General features: G+C 32.4%; 1 protein-coding gene across 1 annotated transcript in view; it reads right to left on the bottom strand.

Moving 5' to 3' along the window:
• Positions 1 to 17,555, bottom strand: part of LOC118204523 (dnaJ homolog l(2)tid, mitochondrial-like) — a 93,886-nt gene that overhangs the window by 36,582 nt on the left and 39,749 nt on the right. Inside the window, exons 4-5 of the mRNA XM_085808513.1 lie at positions 3,252 to 3,452; positions 3,009 to 3,161 (exon numbers count right to left, since the gene is read on the bottom strand). Coding sequence (XP_085664639.1) covers positions 3,009 to 3,161; positions 3,252 to 3,452 — 354 coding nt within the window. The remainder of the gene's footprint in view (positions 1 to 3,008; positions 3,162 to 3,251; positions 3,453 to 17,555) is intronic.

Below are 17,555 nucleotides of genomic sequence, written 5' to 3'. Positions count from 1 at the left end.
CCACGATTTTGTTCTTGATTTTTTGTTTGCAAGGTGTTAGTTCATATACTCGTCTACAAAACGGTTAGTTTCAGTAACAACATGAAGCACGAGCAGTTCAAAAAATAATTCAAAAAAGATAAATGGGTTTGAAACATCCGTTATATCTTTCTTTATTCCTGGAACCTACTACAAAAAGTAAACAAAAATGGAGAACACAGGGGGGGAAAAAAAAAGTTTTACTCAAACAACACTAGCCAATACCGCGCAGTCATTACTTTCACCGCTTTAGACACACCTCTCTCTCCAATTTCTCCCCACACTTCTCTGAAATAGTATTTTCCTTCGCATATTTTGTCAAGGTCATTGTGGTGTTGCATTCCAAAGCTTTGCGAAGAATTTTAGGTGTAGCAGCGCAAAGCAAATGATAGCAGTTTGGAAGGACGTATGGACGTATATATACGCCTGGGGCAGTTAACGCATCGGCTGAGCAAGGCGTATATATACGCCCGCGGCAGTTAAGGGGTTAATAATGGCATTCATTTTTTGATCACCTGATTTTAAGAACTGGTGACATGCTTCAAAGTATACTTAACCTTAAACCAACAAACAATCCACCAATCATTCTTTTTATTTCTATTTAAGATGAGCTAAAGAATTCTATGCCTGAGCTTTACAAAAACGAACACTAATACATACTATAAACTGTAACAAGCAACAGATAACTTCCTGATTTTGATGAAAAATTTATCAAGAAAATCAAACTTCAGAAGTTATTACTAAAAAAGTAAAGTTGCTACCAATGCAAGAATCAAATAGCAGTACATTCACTGGAACACTCCCCTACTATCTGATCATCCTACACATAAGTTTCACTTTCAAAAGTTTTCGTTATAAACTTGCCACAACCCCAGGAATGTGCATCTGGACATTTTTATGAAGGCTAATCAGAGGCCACCACAATAGATACATCAGGCATGCGTAGTATCCAGATTTGAAATGAATCTACAAATACAAAAACTCAATATTCCTTTCTACACCTAGAACGTTATCAACAAGAATTGCAGAACATAAAAAAGGATATTTTCAAGCTCTCTGCTAACCAGTATATCAATGAAAATAGCACAACTTTGGCTAGACACGGCTTGGAGTGTCTTAATTCAATAAAAGAATTGGACAGAGCTGAATCATCAATAAACCCCACCACGAAACCAGCATTAAAATCGGAGAAGCACTAGCACAACAAAAACTTTCCTTTCAACCTACTATACATCTGAGTGCTGATTCCGAGAAGTACAGCAATCATGCAGAAAACAATAAAAGAGGGAGAACTTGCTTAAGCCACTTATGAAAACTATGGAATTAACCCAAGCTAACAGGTATTCTCCATTGCCAGCTGAAATGCAGATAAATGAGAAAGAAATTAGGGAATAAAAGTTGAAGATAAGGAAAACATCCCACCGAATGTGCAAGCATGAACATGAAACTGAAGTTAAAAAGTAATAATATTTATTTATAAATTTATAAAAGTAATGTTTGGCAGCTGATTGAAACCAAAACCTATAGAGTTATTAAACCTATAGAGATTGAAACCAAAACCATGTCACCCTCAGAAAAGTATATATTAAAAAATATAAAAAATACCAATGTTGCATACATTGTTGTAGAACATAAATATCTCATTTCTCCTTATTTTTACACAAGGAAAAAATGTCTTCTTATTATTTTAACCAATAATAACATCATTTTTAAAATACTGTTTATCTTCAACATTTAGGTTTGTAAACACTGTGATATTCAAAGTCTTTTGAATTTTTGTTTTGATTTGCAGAACCCCTAGAGACGCTACACGGAACTCAGAAATTCTATAATATACAGGCCTACTGAATTATAAAATAAAATATTTTATATGTCTTCCAAACTTAGTGTCATTTTTTATTATTTATTTACTTTGCAATTTCATTCATTTTAATATTTCTAATTTATTTACTTATACTTTGTATTTTATGTTCTTTTTATCACTATTCCCATCTAAATTTCCCACTTATTATTACAATTATTTTTTATTACTACATTCATTTTTAAAATTAAGTTCAAGAATTAATCATTGTAAACTTTGCAAATTATACTTATTGTAATAGATGTCTCCTAAGAGAAATAGCACCATCGTCATCATTGTAAACTTTGCAAATTATACATATTGTAATAGATGTCTCCTAAGAGAAATAGCACCATCGTCTTTATGATTGGCTCAGTAACTCAGAGCAATTTGGGTGCAACATATCCCATGTACACACAGTTGTTATTGGGCAATAAATCTGTGTGAGAAACTTGACAGGTAATAAGCTGTCTTGAGTACAAGGAGCTTGAGGTAAACTAGCTTCCATTCACAATACATATGGGGTGAACCATAATAATGCCTATGCAGCTAGCCCATTCATCAGGATTCAAATCTATGTTAAATTTACCAATGTTCAGTGGTCGTATGCCAACAATGTACAGGCCCCTTAGCTGAGATAATCATTTCTGTGATTAATGCCACTTCATGTCACACACGGGTGACCATGAGATTCACTCAATAAATATTTAACTGGGAGCTGAACACTTTCTAAGAGAATTTGAATCCATGAATATCTTACATAGACTTACGGACTTGCAGACAGATATACAAATTTCTGCATGCTCCTACACATTATCAAGCAAACAGATAGTGTAGCCAATGTTACAATATCAAATGAAATTATGACATGTTATCCTATTTGCATTTATCATGGAATTTAGAATGAATATTCTTTTTCTGATCAAAGTACTGATGGGTTAGCTAACTACAACAGTATATCACAGTTGGGAAGTGAAAATGTTTCGGAAAAAAGTACTTCATATTTACATTGTACTGGGAAGCTTCAATTTCAATTAATAATAAAGAATTTTTATAAACACAAAATATTCCAACAATAAAAATATGATAATAAACAAACAATAAAATAGTTAATAATTGAAAGTTATCAGATGATTACTAAACAACAAACCATTCCAGTGCCATTACAAAATGTGCATTTTACAGGTTTTGTTCCAGGCTGACAACGCTGCCCATTGCAGTTTGGGCAAGTGTCTGATATGCTGAGAGAAATATTTTTATTTACACCTCGGGCAGCTTGTTCAAAAGTTAACTTCATTTCAACCTAGAAGAATTATTAAAAGTATTAATATTAATAACATAAATGGTCAAAACTCCAAGAGTAAAAATAGATGTACATATAACCCATCCTTACTTCATGTGAACCAAACCCAAACTGAGATTCAGCAAAATCTGATTCAGGGAAACCAGTACGGAAGCCTTGGAATATATTCCTAAATAATTCTTCAGGGTCAATACTCGAAGAGAAGCCTTGAAAGCCTCCTCCAGATCCAGCAAATTCACCAGTGGTGCCCCACTGATCATACTGTTTACGTTTTGTTTCATCACCTAGAACCTATAAAGAAATGTGTCTATTCAATTTATATAGACATAGCCAAACTGCAACTCAAGATCAGCATGTGGCTCTCAGGCCCCATAACTGCAGCTCAATAGCCAGATGAGGCCCTTAGACTTCTTAAATCTGATTTGCTTGAAACAAACATCACTTTTATTTTTGGTTAACAGGTACCTTTTGAAACTACTATATGATGCATGTGCCATTACCGATTTTTTAACTGTGCAATGCCAGACTTCTTATTAATTAATAATTTCTTTAATTGCATTAAGTATGTAATAATTTAATTATTTCAAACAGTCCATCATGCACTAATCATCAAGTAGTAAACAAAACAGAAAATAATTTGGTTTCTAAGAATTATACTGTAATGGCCATATTATTTTCTTTAGCAGTTAATTGCCATCAAGATAGCACAAAAGATAGATACAAAGGTCTTTTAAAAAATTATGCACTATAATTTATCTTACTTTAGGCAGCTTTCTCTTACAATTCTTCTAGACCTCTTGGTTCTCAATAACCTCAATTCACTTTTTCAGAAGATTTGCTCTGTATGCAGATAGGTAGGTAGTAAAAGTGAGTGGAGCAAAACAGACATCCCCATGGGTTGCACAAGTAATGCTCCAGAACACTAACCATCTTTAGAATTAACCCCACTATGGAGTCATTAGTAAATTGCCGAGTTTGAATGGAAGAAATGATAGGCTATTGTTGGGAATGAGACTCATTTATTTCTGATATCAGAGTTGGGTATTTGCTATATGATGTGTTTCTATAGTACATGTTCATCTGGGCTAATTCCACTTTTACTGAATTGTACAGTTATATACCGTATTGTTTGATTCAGTACACTGGGGATGCTAATTACATTTTGAATACCTTATCTCATTCTGCCTGGCAGATTTCAAGCTCATAGTGGTTTAGCCTTTCTATATTTTTTTTAGTTTCAGCAGGATGTGTTGCTGTGTTGTTATTAGGTGCTTAAATAGTAAGTCAATGGAGGGTCCTTTCTAGTACAGTCCTTTCATGAGCAGTAGAAATGAAGATACCTTATTAGATGTGCTACTGTTAACTCCTTCGCGTGCCATTTACCTCGATGAAACTTGGGCCCAAGTGTTATAGGTCAATGTGTGGTAAACAAGCCAGACTCATGCGTGAGAGCAGTCACAATATGAGCTGAAACGTAAATGCTTATGTTACAGTCAGTTTTGCATGATACTGCTGGCGTGAAAGTAAACTTTAATCCTTCTGCCTTTTGTAGATATTATAAATATATTATATTTCGTAATAAAAACTAGTTTCAAAATTATATTTCAAAAATAAACACTTCAAGTAAGTAAATTTCAATCCTTAGTGGAAGTAAACTTTAAACCTTCTGCCTTTTGCAGATATTTTTAATATATAATTTTAATAAATATTATATAATTTATATAACAAAGTATCGTAACTAGCTCTTGTGGTGTACTGATAGGAACTAACGTACGATTACGACAGTGGAATTACGATGTTAATGTTCACAAGCCCAAATCATTATGTGTATGTTTCACCCAGCTTTCTTTTCACGAGTCCGGCTCGTGATATTTATGTTTGGCATGGCTTTCTTTTCACGAGCCTGGCTCATGATGTTTATGTTTGCAACAAAATCTTCATCATGAGTCAGACTCGTTAAAGCATGGGAAGGGGTTAATATTACAATGCTTTCTTATTTGAATGTAGGTTTCTTTTAAAGACATAATATTGTGATATTTACCAATAGTTTACCCATGACTATTCTTCATTTGCTATGTTCTTACTCTAATCATCTGCATCAGAAACTAAATTACTTGCAGTTTTCCCATCTCGATTTTCATATGATAAAATTAGTAAACAAACGGGAGAATTGATTGATTTTACCGCCATTTGTGCATACTGCTCTTATTGCTACTACATTTTCGAAAAAAATTGTTAAGGCTTACATTCTACAGCAATATGAGCATGGGATACTGCTGGCAGGATATATGTATGTCTTGGTGTTTTACAGAAGTCACTCCTGAATTGTCGAGTGAAGCGTGGTTGAATGGCAGTGGCCTGCATAAAGATCTGACCAATTAGTAACTCCAACTGGTTATAAAACAAACTATTACTAAACTTGCACATATCACCCTTTGCTTCATTTAGTCACCAGCTACATTCAACTGCCTTACAATATTTTTGAGTTTTCCTCTTAAGGACTTGGATCTAGACGGGCTCAAAAACCTGGAATAGTAAAATTAAGAAAAGTAATGTCTTTCACTGTGTAATCGTCAAAACTGTCAAGTTCAGACTAACACCAAAGACACAATCTTACTCACAATTACAAATTAATTTCAGAATAGGCATTTTGAAAATGATATGGAAATGCAGACAACTGCTACCTATTTATTCCAATGCCAGGCAGCAGAATTCTGTGACAGTGATATCCAAAAGTTCATCCCAAAGGACCTCTATCAACTTCATTCCAAAGGGGATTATGTTGAAAAGTAAACCAAAAACTGTTATAGCTTTATCACAAATCTTTTCATAAAAAAATATACTTTCTGACGATGGCCTCAATGAAACTTACTATCTGAATGCCCGTCATATCCAAATTTATATCTTTACAGCTGAATTTCTCAAATTATTCCAAAAACTATGCACTCAAAATTTAGACAATGGGGTTGCAGGTTTCATTGCATTAGGAATCCAGACAGCATACAAGAATTTACAGAAATTTTCATTTAATATTGCATTCATATTCAGTACTCATCTACCAGTTAATATACAAAATTTGAACCCTATGAAAACATTTTGTTTTCTTCTCTACTCCATTCACAGGGTTGCCACTCAAACAGGAGAATGAAATTCCCTGACTTTTCCAGGTTTTCCAGGTGCGTTTCAAGAAAATTCCAGTCTATCCGCGTAATGTACGTTGGCTACGCTAAGAGGTAAATTATGGTATTACTTGTATTGTGTAGCAAATTCACTTAATTATTCAATAAATCCCAGAGGATATTTATTCTTAATTATTCTTGGTATACTTTGTTTGATAATTTTGTTTACTTTTCCACTTAAGAAACTTAATAAAATTTAAGATATATATATTGGATAACAAATGTATGTTTTATTTAATTATTACTCATGATCATCACCAGTTCAACACGAGGCTAATCCGGTCCTTATAAATCACAACGCAATGCTAAATAGTCAGGTTAGATTTTAGGTAAATTTAATTTGTGTGAGGTATGTTCTTAAAAAGCACCTAACACTTGAAAACACAAATATAATTATAATAGTTCTTGTTTTCTCCATTGAAGATTGAGATTAGAATCTTCCCAATCTGGAATAAAATAAGGCTTTTTTTGCAGACATTCTGCAGCTAAACGAAAAAAAGAAATCTATTTTAATAAATTGAGGTATTTTATATTTAGTTCGCAGCATACATAAGAAAAAAAATATGTGCATTAAATTTCGTGATGGTATGTCATCATACTGCTAGAATTAATTTCAAGATTATGCCAGAGAAAATTTCCTGAAATTTAGAAATATTATTTACTAATAATTAATAAATTTAGAGGGAAGAAGCGTCATTAAATTATACGAATAACATAAAAATAAAGATAATTACTTAAAAATTGAATTAGAATAATCAACGATATTTTAGCGAATATAGTTATATTACATGGTTAGCCTAGATGACTGATTACTATTTTTTATTTTACTGCAAAATGGCAAGGTATTTATTAAAAAGAAAAGTTTAAAAAGATTTTGCGGTAAAATTCTAGTATACGGTAAGGCTTTGGCACGATTTTGAAAATTGTCGCCAAGACCAAAATGACCCGTTTACTGCGCATCATCATGTCGCCAAATCCATACATGGAGATTATTTTAACCAAAAAACGTCTATGCAAAGAATCTCTAATTCTTTGGTCTATGTAAAGAAGAAAATTTTCCATACAAGTAAAATGCTATTACGCCGCTAGAATGCGGAGGGAAAATTTGCCAAGGGATTTGGCGACGGAACCTGGCGGCCAGAATTTCCCTCTCCGCGATGAGTACCGGAAATTGAGAAATGTGTTAAGAAGAAACGTTCTTTGACAAAAAGAAAGCTACGAAAATCCGTTTTTAAATTATTGCGAAAAATCCAAGAAGAAACGTTTTATCAAAGGACGTTTCTTCTTGGATTTTTCGCAATAATTTTAAAAACGGATTTTCGTAGTTCCCCCCCCCCCCCCGAAAATTACTAACCTATGAATTAATTTACTTGCGCCAAAAAATATTTTCTTTTAATTTAGAGTTTAACTACTTGCACTAAGACTAAACTTCACGGTTGCGGTGCCGTGCGCTACAATATAGCAAGTGGTAAAGTGTCTCATTTACGCCGCTCCGCATCTGCGAGTGCAATCCAGAGCTGTAACTCGAGAAATAAACAATCTCGTTGTTAGGCGACGTGTGCACCATGTTAGTTTCATTTTTGCGATAAATGCTTATCGCCGTGGTGTTCACGTCGCTCGCAGTTTGAGACAAAAACATCTCGATGTGTGTGGCACGTCTTTTTAGCGCAAGTGGTTAAAGAAATTTTAAAGGATATTCATTTAATGAACTCTTGATAACGTGACCTTCGAACTTCGACACCGGTTTCCAGCTTTGGCGGCAGATATATCACGCATGCAGTTTCCCTCTATGATGGAACGGAGCCACGTCTGTTGCAGAGAGGTTTTCCTTCTTTACAATACATATTCTTTGATTCTAACCTCCATGGTACCGTATACTAAGATTAAACCCATTTTGTTTTATACGAGAACAGGTACTTTCTTTAGTTCATGCACTGCACATGCGATTCTCGAGAATACTGGAAACCAAAAGTGGCGGGAAACTTGCTTTGCCTTTCTAAAAGGCAATCAAATTGGAGCTGCAAAAATTGGCTCTATGCCAGCAGACACTCACGTGATAGGCAATTCGCCAAAAAAGTTCTCTCTTCCGACGTCGGCGCAAAAATCGCTTTTTTTGGCGGGATCATTGTATGAACTTCCCTGACTTTTCCAGATTTTGACAAAAATACTTAAATTCCCTGACTTTTCCCTGAATTTTTTGGTCAATTTTCGAATTCCCTGACTTTTCCCGGTTCTCCCGGTTTTCCAGGTAGCGTGGCAACCCTGCATTCAGTTTGAGACTTTTACAGACAACTCGAGACCTATGCTCAGCTATACAGAACAGCAAATATTTGCTTCTAAGCAATCACTAAGCTGCAGCTGACCTAATATAGTTTACTGCCAGTAATGCATCAGGACACAAATCAATCTTTAATTAAAGTAGAATGTTGTAGCACCAAGGTACCGGTGTATAACGCACTAACCCCATTAAAGATTTCTGACTTGCAAATAAATTCTGGAAGTAACTAGTAAAGACATCTAAATTACAAAAAAGTCCTACAATTCATAAGTAACTGAAAATATTTTGCAGAAACACTCCTACGCTGTTTGAGATAGTATTAAAATAAGTTCTTGATTCTTTTATGAATACAAATATGTCGAACTGAGGAACAATAAAAGTATAGTAAGCAAATAGAATACAGCAAAGAAAGTGTAAAGCACGTTGGCGCCAGCCATCAAAATTAGAACTTACGATAATTAGAATTTAACTATATCTTAAGGTGGTGAGTTAACATAAAACATAATGTGGACTACAAGATATAGTAATTAATGAGATTCAGTAATATGAAAAACAAAATATTTGTAGTGCTAAATATTACAATTCACACAAAAATAATTAATTATTGTTACTTCCAAAGTTGTCTTCAAAATTCAAGAAAAGAATGGATAATTTATGGATGGAGTACGTACAGTGGCTCCCAAAAGTGTTCGTACACTTATGATTTTCATTGAAATAGGGCTCTATCCATTAATTAAAAGTAAACTTTCTGAATGAGATTTTAATAATAAGATCTATAATATATTCGTAACAAAATTATATGAAATATTTTTAAAAGATAGCAAAACTTTATTTTCGAGAAATTAATAATAAAAAATGACAAGCATTTTATCTCACAAAAGTCTTTGTACACTTCAAAACAAATCTTGACATATTAGTAAATATTTTCATTTTTCGTTAAATTAACATTTAGTAGGATATCCTTTATCATCCACAACAGCTTTTAAATGTCTGGAAATAGATTTTACTAGTTTTTTCGTAATTTCTGTATCAATGTTCATCCATTTTTCCATCATGACTGTTTTGAGTTTGCTTTTCGTTTTGATGTCGTGTTTTCATACTCTAACCTCCAGTTCTTTCCAAATGTGTTCTATGGGGTTTAAATCTGGGGACTGAGGTAGTGTTTTCAAAACCTGTGGACAATTATAGAGACACCACAGGTGAAAGTTGAGAGCCACATATGCTTAGGATCGTTATCATGATTAAAAATAAAGTTGTTTCCAATACCCAAATTTTGGGCTGATAATTTTAAATTCTCTCTTAAAATATTTAAATAAAGAGAACGATTCATTATGCGATCAATAAATAGCAAATTACCTATTCCTGATCCTGCCATGTACCCCCACACAAGAACACCTCCACCACCATTCTTAACTGTTCCAACTAAGTTCTTAGAATGAAGTTTCTCATTTTTTCTTCTCTATACAGTTATTCGACAATCAAAACCAAAAATGTTAAATTCACTTTCGTCAGCAAATAGGACATTATTCCAGTACGTTTCGAGTGTATTTATCATTGATTTTGCGAATGAAAGCCTAAGCTTTCTGTTTTTCTCCCTAACAAAAATTTTTTTACGGGCAGAACGCCCATGTAATCCAGCTTATTTGAGAACTCGTCAAACAGTTTCAGGTGAAACTGAAGTAGAAAACTTTGCATAAAATTCTGCATCAACTTTTACAGCACTCAAACATGGGTTTTTCACAAATTTTTTAACAATAAATCTCTCATCACGTTTAGTTAACTATCTCAGTAACTTTTCTTACCTTGTTTTCAATTTGATTTTCTTCTTTAAAGCATTTTATCACATACTGCACTGTAAAATTGGATAAATTAACTAATTTAGCGACATTTCGAATTGATTTACTACTACTATGGTGAAAAATTATCAATTTTCGAATGCCGTTTGTAATTTCTTTATGACTGCGACCCATTTTTCAATAATAAATAGAATATTATGAAGTAAACTAGAAAAAATTAAAGCAAATGATTTTTTAAATGCCACCACAATGCAAAAATTTTTAAAAAAACGCGGTAAACAATAATTCTAACTTTGATTTTATCCAAAAATATTTCAGTGTACTAAGACTTTTGTGAGATAAAATGGTCATTATTTGATTATTAATTTCTTAAAAATAAAGTTTCACTATATTAAAAAATTATTTCATGTAATTTTGTTACAAATAGATTGTAGATCTTATTATTAAAATCTCATTCAGAAAGTTTAATTTTAATTAAAGGATAGGGCCTTTTTTCAATGAAAATCATAAGTGTATGAACACTTTTGAGAGCCACTGTAGATCTCCAGCATTTTCCTGATTATGTCTGATAACTGATACCTTTAAAATACTTCATTAATTTCCTTGATTACCTTAAAAATTTCAGAAATGGAACTTATAAGCATTAATATCACAGGCAGTGTTTCTGTAATTATTTTAGGGGAGTTTTATTTTCAATCACGTGAGAATACAGCCTGCTCTAGGTTGTAAGGAGAGCTAACAATCATTTTTATTAACAATGGCAGTCTTGCCATTTTAAAATTTATTGCTAGAGTTTCCTTAGGATTTTTTGCTGAGTAATAGAAGGGAATTTTTAACAATCTCTAAAGTGTGTAGTATGTCTAGACTGCAGAAAGTTACAACACTTCACATTTTCAGTCTTTTTGGCATAGCATTCAGAACTTTAAATGTGCTCCAGAACACTTCCAGCACCTTGGTTTTATCTTGCACAATTCAGACAAGTGGTGAAATAACTGGCAGCTATGAGTAGGGTTCGTAGCCACATTTTGGTTAAAAAAATAAGCACCTGTCTAATTACGTTATACACAACTGCATAACTTTAAAAGAAAAATTAGACTTGTAATTTAAAATATGAGCAATGCAATATTTATTAAGAGAATGAACATTACCTCACCCATGGAAAACAATTAACTTTTTTTTAAATTTTAAATGACAGTTCAATTTACAGAATTAGTTAACAATGAGAGGAGAAAAAACTATGTAGAACTAAACTATATTACAAGATTTAATGATGAAATTTCAGTTCAAAATATAGAAAATAAATAATAATAAGCCATATTAATTGTACTCGTTTGGCACCTAATAATAAATACAATTTATTTTTCCACTCATATTAATATTTAAATAATTTAACTTAAATCAAAATTGTGAACATTTTCTAAATTTTCATTGCATAACAGTTTTCCCTTAACATATATTCCAAGCAAAGTAATTTAAGTAAAAAAGAGGCACATTTCTGAAATCAGAAGACGGGAAATTGCTTCATGCAGTCATCCTTTAACAGCAAAAGCTTAACTAACCTGCATACTCAGAAATTGCCGAATATTCTGGATAGTAACTAGAAAAAGAGGAGTGGGGGAGATTGTAGCCGTTCTTGAGATTTCTCGGCTAAATAAATGATTTTGACATTTCGATATGTGCATCATATAAAAATAGACCAACAGAACTGAGAAACATTCTGCTTAGAAAGCACAGTAAAACTCTTTTAAGTGTTCATAAACAAATCTCAGACTGAACACCAAAATTAATTATCTCTGCAAAATACCGCAAATGTTATTGCGCAATACATGCGGCGTAATTCTTCCATATGTGATATTACGCAATCAGAATCAACAGCTGCCGGTATTCGGAGAATAAAGAACTAAATAAAGGAAAAAAAAGAGACTTACTAATCTGGGACGTTTCTGATTCTAATTTTCAACAGACTGCGTTAAATTTCCGGAATAGAATCAATCTTTGCTTGGGTTGGGTAGACCACAAAAACTTCAAAATCTTTTAGTCCTATTCCAATCCAGATTGGACAGTGACAAAAAAAAAATAAAAAAAAAAAAAAAAAGTCTGCTGCTTCAATATTAAGAGATTTTGCAGAGAAAGGGGAGAACCTCCCAACCTCCGTACTGTATAATGTATTGGCAAAAAAAAAAAAAAAAAAAAAAAAAGAAAAAAGAAAAATTATTTTGACTATTCGATTACTTTCCTTTTATTTAAGCCATTCCAAATATTATTCCTTAGAAAGCTAATCTGTATAAAAACACACTCATTTTTGGAAGTTTATCTATACTTCAGTAGTTACCGCAACTATATTATTATAAATATTCATACATATGTTCATAATATAATCATAACGATCATAATAAACACAAATATGAACTGACCACACGGAACGAGAATGCAAGTTATTAAAGTCTTGATAGAAATTCGAACGTGTGTAGTATTTGGGTGGGAGGAAAAGAATACCGAATGTACTGGAATTTTCTACCGTTTTCGCAATTCTTTGACCAATAGAACGACATGCACCTGTCTGTACTCTCGCGTGCACCACAGGTTACGTTAATGCAGAGAAAGGGGGGAAAAGCAATTTCTGGGAGTATGATTCACCATCTGACGTTGCATTTTTTTATAAGGAAGAAAAGTTGTTTATTTAGTTTCATCTTTGGTATGGGGTTAAAATGCGTGTTCATTAAAAAAAGCACTAAAAGCAAAAAATAAGCACTAAAAACAAAAAATAAGGGCTTTAAAGAAAAAGTAAGCACCTATAAGGGCCTTTATATTTTATTTTCAAATATAAGGACTTATAAGCACTTGTAAGGACCGCTGTATGACATTGTTCAATCTACAATCCTGCAACTTTCATGCATACATATACCAGGTCAGAATTTTGTTACATATCATAAAATTCAATCTTTCTTCTTAAAGTCATTGACAATTATACATCGCGAAAAAATATCAGTCATTATTTTTTTAATGATTTTAAGATATCTCGGTGGTTTATTAATTAAAAAGGCAAAGACTGTACAATGAAAAGGAGATAGTTCAAAATTCTAATTCATCAGTTATCATCATTCAGTATCCATTCAGTATGATACTGCAAATGTAAATTAGTTTCAAACACATACTTGAGTGTCATGCAGCTTCAGCATTAAATTTAAAATTTTTATTTAAATCCATGTTTTATGTAAATTTAATTCTCTAGAGAAAGCTTTAAAAAAATTACTTTGCCATACTACTTTTAACGTGTTATATCAGTCAGAAAAACTAATCCTAATACTTTACAAGCTGACATAAAAATGGCATTGACTTCTTACTTTGAGAATAGTCACATCTATGTGAATGAAATTCCAGGTAAACAGAAACAACTGCTCAAATAAGAGAATTAATATAATATTTTAAGATTGTTTTCTATAATTTATTTTTAGAGAATTAATATAATATTTTAAGATCATTTTCTGATTACCTTAGTAAAAGTTTCCAAATTTTCAAAATATGACAAATTCTGGCAACCATGTGCATGATCATTCTTCAGGTACTCGTAACAATCCTTCAGTCACACAACCCTGCCATTTTCACATGCATTTGGGGGGGGGTGCATTTCAAGTTCCAACAATTTCTATTAACAAATCATGACATTTTTTGCCTGAAACTTAGTTTTAAAATATAAGCTTGAGGAATTTCAGGAAGAAACATTGGTAAAACTTCTGCAGGAATATAGAATTTTGCTTAACTCTCCTAAAGGGAAAAAGGAAGAAATGCACTTCCTATATGCCCATTGTTGCCAAGGGTTGTACAAAGCCAAGTGTCTGCAGTTCTTTGATGTGTTTTTAAGCGAAAATAGATCACTGTGTACTTTGGGGGAATAGAGCAAAAAAAAAAAAATTACAGAAAGATTTTGAAGAAGAATTTATGTTTCATTTTCTTAATGTATCCCATAAACCTTATTTAATAATTCAAATCTGTGTTTTAAATTGCTAAAGGATGTTTAGTTTTCATATGCTGACTTACGGTAAATATCGTTTGGGACTCTTTCTAAAAAAAAAAGGGGGGGAGGCACAAAAAACACCACTAGCACCAGATAGGTAAATTTTATCTTTTTATCTGTAAAATGCTGTCAAATTGCACCAAGGTAGTTGTGTTAATATGCAAGTACCCATTTTCTATTTTTAAAATTGCTTACATTTCATTTTATTTTAAATACAACATTTTATACAGCCTAATATCCTCAATATTTAAATTTACAATTATAATATGTAATGTAACTTAAAGTATTTTATCACAGACGAAAAGGCAAAATTTGCTATCCTGCTAGCAAGTTAAATTATAAAAACACAAAAAATTCCAGCTCTTTGGATTTACTCTAATGATATTTTGGTTAATGATTACCAGTTCCAAAAATGTTTTACATAACATACTGCCATTTTTAAATTTAAAGAAATAAATTTTGTAAAAAATTATTAAATCTAACTTTTTATACTTTCGTCCAGTCCCTATATTTACATATAGGAAAATTTTGTACTCATTAGAAAAACATAAAAAGTGCGACTCCCATATAGCAAAAGTTGCCGAAGATACTGAATTTCAAAATTTGAGATTTTTGGCATTTTTAATCTGCATTGAGAGGTCAGTTAATAAATAAATTAGAATAATTTGAGATTGGTTTCCCTCACCATAAATGTCATTCAATGACACTGTGATTTAGTAGTCTTTAATTCATAGTTTCGCTACATTCGATGTGCTTAAAGAATTTTTCCAAAAGTAACTTATAAGTTTTCAAAACCACATATGACATTAATATTCTCACGAAGTTTTATTACTTTAGAATCATAACCTGGCAATTGTACAATAAAATTAATTAAATTACAAATACTTTTCATGTTTAATCATGCAAATATTAAGAGTTGGCTAAGTGCTAGTAACAAAGCAGAGTGTTTCTAGAATGCAAATTCTATAAGCTTCGGTGAATAAGTTCTCCAGTTTGAAAAAATTATGCTGATAATACTTTTCACAATAATCTGAAATAGAAATGCTCATCATATAATCTCAGGACATCAGAAAACTTCTTCTAAACTGACATTCTGCTTTATTTAAGCACAGATGCAAACATTTTACTCTCATATGCGTACAACCCTGAATATGATCTCTACTTTATTATCAAATATCCTGGTTAATTTTTGTTGTATGGAAAGTTTTGTGGTTTACTTAATATAATGAGTGCAAATTTTTCATAAATATGAGGAGCAAAGAAATATATAAAAATTAGATTTAATAATTTTTATAAATTTATTTTTTTATTTAAAAAATTGCAAAACATGAATATTTGCATTATTTAAAACATTTTTGTAATTGGAAGTACATGTCTTCGAGCAACGGTTACAAAATAAGTGTGTTAGACTTTTGTGAACATGGTGTATTTACATAGGGTAATTAAAAAATATCTGGCAATTGAAATAAGCAGATTTTGTAATGGAATGCTTGTACAGAAATGGGAGTATATTGCACTGTTAAGCCGTAGTTAAAAATGTTCTGCTGGCTTAAATTTTCACTTCTCACGCAAATTTCGAGTTGTATAAGTCACTACACTAACACACACTATTTTTTTTACATGCATTTTACCTATGGGGTTGCAGACAGAAACAAAGCAGCTACTTAACGGTGGTACTCCGAAATTGTTCTTTGTGCCTGCTCTGAGTAGTTGCTCTCTTTTAGATGTAGCCACATAAATAAAATGAATCTTAGCAAACTTTGGTTTTGTGTTGTGATACCTAATGTGACAAATTCCCGTGAAGTTACTACAAACTCTTGAACTGAAAGGTGGATATCAGAAAAGCAACCAACGGTTTTACAGACTTGAAAATACAATTGAAAGAGTTTTCACAAACAATATAAACAGACACGGATAGAGAAGTATTTTATAAAAGTTTAAAATTTCATCAAGAATGTAATCATAATTTTTTTTATTAAAAAATAAATAAATTTACAAATAGTTTAATTTTAGCATTTAGTTTAATTTAAGTATGAATTATTAGATTAATTGTCAGTAACTACCTTACGTACTTAATAAGTTCAAATCTGACACCATAATTTGCAGTGCTGAAATCACTGTTTGCTCAATAAACTGAATATCGAATTTTATAAAAATATAGAATATATTTAGAAAATATAGAATATGTTTAGAACAGAAGTTATTTTAATAACTAGCAAGTACTACACTCATATTATACAGGATGTCTCAAATAGTCGTTCCCAAACTTAACATTCTGGTCTGTTATACCATTACAAACAAGATTTACATAGGAACTTGTGTCCAAAAATGTGAATGGCAACTGCTGGAGAGGGCAGTGTTTGCAGGCTTATGGGGGCGTAGGGAAGTGTGATTGTTTCAGGTGAGGACATTGCAGAAGAAAGATGAATAGGGTTATAAATAAGTTCTTTATGGACATTTTGCACAACATTATGTGGAAAGAGTGTTGCCGGATCTGATGGTTGACATTCCAGCAGCTACACACTGAAACATCTGGCATGAGGGAGCACCTGCACATTTCAGCACCACTGTATGGGAATATATCAATAGGATATATCCTGATCACTGGACCTGAAGAGGCAGATCAGTCACATAGCCACTGTGATCCCCAGACCTGATTCTCTTGGATTTCTACCTGTGGGGATATATGAAGTCTATGATGTATGAGACAAGAAGAGCACTAGATATGGATCTTGTCACCAGGATCATGGAAACGGCGGCACATGTCCATGACACACATGCCTATTTTGAACGCATCTGTGATTCCATGCGTCAAAGCTGTGAAGCATTCATTGTGGCAAATGGAAGAAATTTTAAACATCTTCTGGGTTTAACCATGTTCTTTGATAAAAGTCATATTAACACCTCTTTCCACATTGTTTCTTTCTTCGCCTTTACACTTGCAAACACTGCCCTCTAGCGGATGCCATTTACATTTTTGGACGCAAGTTCCTATGTAAATCTTATTTGCCATGGTATGACAGATCAGCATGTTAAGTTTAGCAATGACCTTTTGAGACATCCTTTAAATAGTACTCACTAGTTATTACATGTATGTACATACTTGCCAACCTACGACAGTCAAAA

This window comes from Stegodyphus dumicola, chromosome X1 (genome assembly GCF_044657685.1).
Source record: "Stegodyphus dumicola isolate Sdum_Otavi_A_Nest chromosome X1, ASM4465768v1".
In the NCBI taxonomy this organism is placed as follows: domain Eukaryota; kingdom Metazoa; phylum Arthropoda; class Arachnida; order Araneae; family Eresidae; genus Stegodyphus; species Stegodyphus dumicola.
This window is presented reverse-complemented; position numbering and strand designations above follow the sequence as displayed.